Source organism: Staurois parvus, unplaced genomic scaffold (genome assembly GCF_062004578.1).
Source record: "Staurois parvus isolate SC_StPar_1 unplaced genomic scaffold, SC_StPar_1.0 ptg000682l, whole genome shotgun sequence".
NCBI lineage: Eukaryota > Metazoa > Chordata > Amphibia > Anura > Ranidae > Staurois > Staurois parvus.
Genome location: NW_028318478.1, coordinates 6,595,420 through 6,600,811, shown reverse-complemented (window position 1 = coordinate 6,600,811; position 5,392 = coordinate 6,595,420). Strand labels below are relative to the sequence as shown.

General features: G+C 36.4%; 1 protein-coding gene across 1 annotated transcript; it reads left to right on the top strand.

Moving 5' to 3' along the window:
• The first annotated feature begins 338 nt into the window (after positions 1-338).
• Positions 339-4,495, top strand: LOC149447567 (beta-1,3-galactosyl-O-glycosyl-glycoprotein beta-1,6-N-acetylglucosaminyltransferase 3-like). Its single transcript, XM_089652345.1, has one exon. It carries the CDS (start codon positions 339-341, stop codon positions 1,662-1,664), a length of 1,326 nt encoding a protein of 441 aa, XP_089508471.1. The 3' UTR covers positions 1,665-4,495.
• Positions 4,496-5,392: the final 897 nt, after the last annotated feature.

The window sequence follows — 5,392 nt, the reverse complement described above, 5'->3', positions numbered from 1 at the left end:
TATTTAGTTTCCTAAAATATTAACTTTGCCAGATATATTAGACTTTAAATGGATAAGAGTTATCTGTGGGATCACAATGTATTAAGGAAGTTATGAGACAATGCTTGCAGATCAACTACACGCCCTCAGAGATTAAGCAATTTTTTTCATCCTTGCAACCTGTTACTTATTTCAACATTTAGGTGGAATTGTAATCAGAAACCTGATGCCTAAAGCATGTAACTCCTAGTGGGTGTTAATCATTGCTCACCACACTTTATTTATAGCCAGCTTTCAGAAAGAGTCCAAAGGAACACTACTACATTCTTCATACAGCTAGTTCATCCTCATCTGGAAGAATGTCACCGTGTGATTTCAGGAGGCTCAGGTGCTTTTCTCTTCAGAAGCTTCTCATCTTGATTCTACTAGCTTTCTCTTCTACCTTTCTCATTAAATACACATACAACAATCCACGCACCTTGAAAGACAATCAGAATGACACGAGTCAGCTCTGTAGAGATGAACTTTACGAACTTGTAAAATTGAGACCACAGGAACACAGTGAGCTAAATTGTTCCAAAATTATGAAGGGAGACTCTGAAGCTATACAAAAGGCATTAGAAGTTAATACTGATTTGAAGAAGAAGAAGAAGAGTTCCTATTTGACTGAACAAATATATTTAAACCTGACTTCAGATTGTCAAAAATTCAAACAATTTAGAAAATATTTGACTATTACCATGAGCAAGGAAGAAGAGGATTTTCCAATTGCATATTCGATGGTCATTCACGAGAACATTGAGATGTTTGAGAGGCTATTGAGGGCAATTTATGTTCCGCAGAACATCTATTGTATCCACGTGGATGAAAAGTCTACAGCACAGTTCAAGGAAGCAGTGAAAGCTATCACCTCATGCTTTGATAATGTTTTTGTGGCATCTAAATTGGAGAAAGTGGTCTATGCTTCTTGGTCAAGAGTCCAGGCTGATCTCAACTGCATGGAGGAGCTACTTAAAAGTAACATTCAATGGAAATACCTTCTAAACACTTGTGGCTCAGACTTCCCACTAAAAACAAATGCTGAAATTGTGCGTGTTCTGAAAACATTAAATGGAAAAAACACAATGGAATCTGAAAGACCTTCACAACTGAAACAAACACGCTGGAAATTTCACTATGAAGTAGGTGATTACATTTCTAAAACTAATACTGAAAAAATGCCATCACCAATTACAAGCCCAATGTTCACAGGAAGTGCTTACATTGTGGTGTCCAAAGATTTTGTGAAGTATATATTTGAAGAACCAGAAGTTCAAAAGTTTATAGATTGGGTCAAAGACACTTACAGTCCCGATGAACACCTTTGGGCCACTTTGAACAGAATGCCCGGTGTTCCAGGTTCCTCTCCATACAATGGAAAGTATGAACAATCAGATATGAATGCAATGGCTAGAATGGTTAAATGGTCTTACGGTGAGGGTGACATAGCTAAAGGGGCTGCTTACCCTCCTTGTACTGGAATTCACAGAAGGGCAGTATGTGTCTATGGTGCTGGAGATCTCAGCTGGCTAATTAAACAACATCACCTCTTTGCCAACAAATTTGACCCAAAGGTAGATGACACTGCTATGCTATGCTTGGAGGAATATTTACGATATAAAATCTTATACCGCAATAATTTATAGTCATCAGGTATACTTTTTATATTTAGTGATGCATAGTACTGCATTTGTCCATGTGTGACATGAAAACATGTAGATGTACTGTATGCAGTTTCTACTAAACTGGTAAAGTAATGAGCTTGTTCTAAACCAGTCAAGAAGCAAAGAACACAGGGACTGATGATTCCTATTGATCATAGCAATGAACTGCTAGCTGTCATATGTACAGTCCAAGTCTGACCATGAAACAAATATATTGATTGTTTGCTAGGTGGAACAAGTAAGCAATAGAAGTATAAAACTGATTCAAACTGGTTGCTAAATGTAATGCACTTCACAGTTTGTACTTTGGATTGTATTACTATGATTTTATTGATAAGGACCCTAATCTGTGGAAATTACTGTATTTCCTACTGAACTCACAACATTTTTTTTAATGCCGTTGTTGAAATATTGTAAATTTACTTGTTGTCTAATTTTCATGTTTGGTTTACGAGGTGTATTCTAAAATAGAAAATCTTGGCTCTGTCATTTTCTATATGAAGATAAGGCAAATAGGAATGTGGAGAGTGCAGTTTAACAACTAATCATAATGAATCTTTCAATGTTTTAATGATGGTCAACTGACCATTAAATTTTGAATATCCAACATTCACCAAGCTTCTATCTACAGATCAGCATCTTCAGAGAGATCTATAATATTTCAATATTTTTATCAGAAATTATTACATTTTTTTGGAGTGGTGTGTTTATCAGAGCTTACCTTTTTGTATATTGTTCTACGAGACCACCACAAACAGTCTCTAAATTTAAACAAAATGTTAGTATTGTAAGTTTTAGTAAGACTGGCCATACCTGGTCCAATAAAAGGTGACAGGGCAACATTCAGGGCATATAGTAGAGAGGTAATAAGTGCTTCTCATCATCATCAGATATTCTGATTATTACAAAGTGAGTCATATTGTGCTCATTCATTTTTCATGTGTATTGCTGAAAGTGTTGCATAATTACTTTGCTTACTCATTTATGGACACTCCAGTCATAAAATGTTGGTTCCATTATTTGCAGAAATTAGGAAAACATTTATAAAATCACTATCAAAGTCAATGTCATAAATGCACAACTTTTAAATCTTACTCAAGTAAGTATGTTCAAAATGATTGGACCATTATTTGGATACAGATGAATCCACCTTAGAAGTCCAAAGTATGGTTTTGATGTACTGTACCACTATATATTCAACAAAAATAGCATATAAACAGACAAGTCAAGAGACAAACATTTTTTCTGCCCCTTACTCTGTGATTGAGGCATATATCTACTACATGTTATCTGATATCTTTGCAAACAACAATGAGCAGAAACTGCCAATGAATAAGCATATCTTCATCCCCAGTATGGAGAAATGTTTGTCACCTGTCAGTCTGGTGCATATTACCACATGCAATCAGAGGGTTAGATTAATAGGGCTGATAGTCTACAGTATAGGCACAGATACATTCAATAGAAATTCCTGTTTTGCTACTTACCTATAGTAACCAAATACAATAACCAAGTTAAAACATTCCAGTGAATGCTTTTAAAAAGAGTAAAAAATATGAGGTTGCCAGGGGTTTCTGTGGTGATTAGTTTTTTAACCACCTTACTGAATAAGCTTGACAATCTATCAGCCTACTTTAGAATTCCTTTTAAAGTAGCATATTTACTGTGGTGCACATTTTTTGCACAAGACCATTGAAAGGAATTAGCCTGTATACATTTATTTTTATTTATTTTATTTAGGGCTAACATAATTTTCTTTTTTTTATGCAAATATAAAATATAGCATATTAATATATTATATTTACAACTTTGAGCCGTATGATGGAATGTAGGCTACGTTTTTCATTTGCCAAGCTAACCTTAATTGCTTTGCTGAAAAAAAAACCAAACCACATTTTTTTACAGAGCTGGATGTTAAAGTGATAGTAAAGCTTGCCTTTTTTCATTAAAATCATGCCACAATACTCCCATTCTGGGGTCCCCTACCTGTGCTCCTGGATCCTCCTCCCCACCAAGTGCCCACCATAGGAAGCTGATTTTATTCAGACACAGCCTGGCTCGAAACCCCCCCCCCCCCGCTCACAAATTTTAATTGACAGAAGCAGGAGCCTATGGCTTCTGCTGCTCTCTGTCAAGAATGTGAGAGAGGGGAGAAGACCTGCAGTGCTCGATCAAGATCAGGCCCAGGTGATTACTTAAGGGGGGCAGGTGGAGAGTTACTATTAAAGGGTTATTTCTGTTAATACAGATAATGCATTAAGGTAAAAAAAAACCTTTTGCCTTTACAACCACTTTAAGCTCAGATTTTACATGTCTGAATGAATCAGATGAGTAACTCACCACTTTCCCTTCCTGGTTATGTACAGAGTTTCAATTAGATAGAGGCACCCTGAAAGCAAAAAAAAGATACTGCTGTACTCTCTGTTGGAAACCCCTAATGCTCTGCAAAACCAGCTTTAACTTAAATGAAAACCCATTAACCTTGGTGTGGTAAAGCAACCCATAATTTGGAGGAGGCCTGAAGGCTACCTTCTAATGTAAGCTTACAGTTATTATAAAGTCGCAAAGCAGAGCAAATACTGTTACAGTGGACAATGCTACCGTAGGTTAATGAATTCCTGTTAGTTTGATCCCATGATACACAGTATTGACCAAAGGAAACTCCGTTGTACTGTGCTTAAATGATCTATGTGCAAGAGTTGTACTGAAATGTATCAGTGTTCTACATTTATTTTTAAAATGTATGTGCCTGAAAAACTGAATGTTTAATATAAGTGTTTAATGAACTAAATAAAATAAAATATGGAATAAAAGAGTGCATTCTATGAATTATGTCCTTTTAAGAAGATAATAAGGTAACTTCAGTAAGATGGATGTGTTGCTTTAACATCATTACCATTACTTATTTTATCTCATGATATTTAATTCAGTTTTAATGTTGTAGCCACATAATATATATATATATATATATATTTTTTTTTATTTTTTTTTTAAGTTACGGTTACATGGATGTCACTTACTTTAGCATTAAAACTGGCCAAACACATGTATACATTTTGCCTGCAGACTGAACAAGAGATATCTAATAGATTCCATCATCCACACTAAAGCCCATTTCACATAAACATTCTGATCGGGTACGCCTGTCTGTTTATCCGGCTGTTCCAATCGAAACCCTCCATTCTCCTCTATAGAGTGGCGAGTGTGAACAGATGTGTGTCTGTTTACCCCAGCCTACATCCAATCCAATCCACTAAAAACAAATGAAAGGGGATTTGTTCCCCTCCATCTGGCCGGATCAGATGGCAGTCAGGTGTTAACGGACATCGTTTACACCTGACCACCTATAGAGGAGAGGGGGCTGTGTCTGTGAATATTCTCCATAAGATGATATTTTCCCAGACAGTCTCAACAACAGCATACAGAGGCAGTGTATATTTAGCTGTGGAATTGATTTATTTTCTTTCACAATTAGCTTGGCTTACATTCAGAAATAACACGGCAATTTGATTTATTTGAGCTTTAGTAGAAACATTTTTTTCAGGTAGCCACAGAGACAAAATGGTTAGCACTTCCACCTGGCAGTACTAGGGTCGTTGGTTTGAATCCCAACCACGGCACCACCTGCCAGGAGTTTGCATGCTCTCCCTGTGCCTGCGTGGGTTTCCTCCAGGTACTCTGGCTTCCTCCCACACTTCAAAAATATGCTG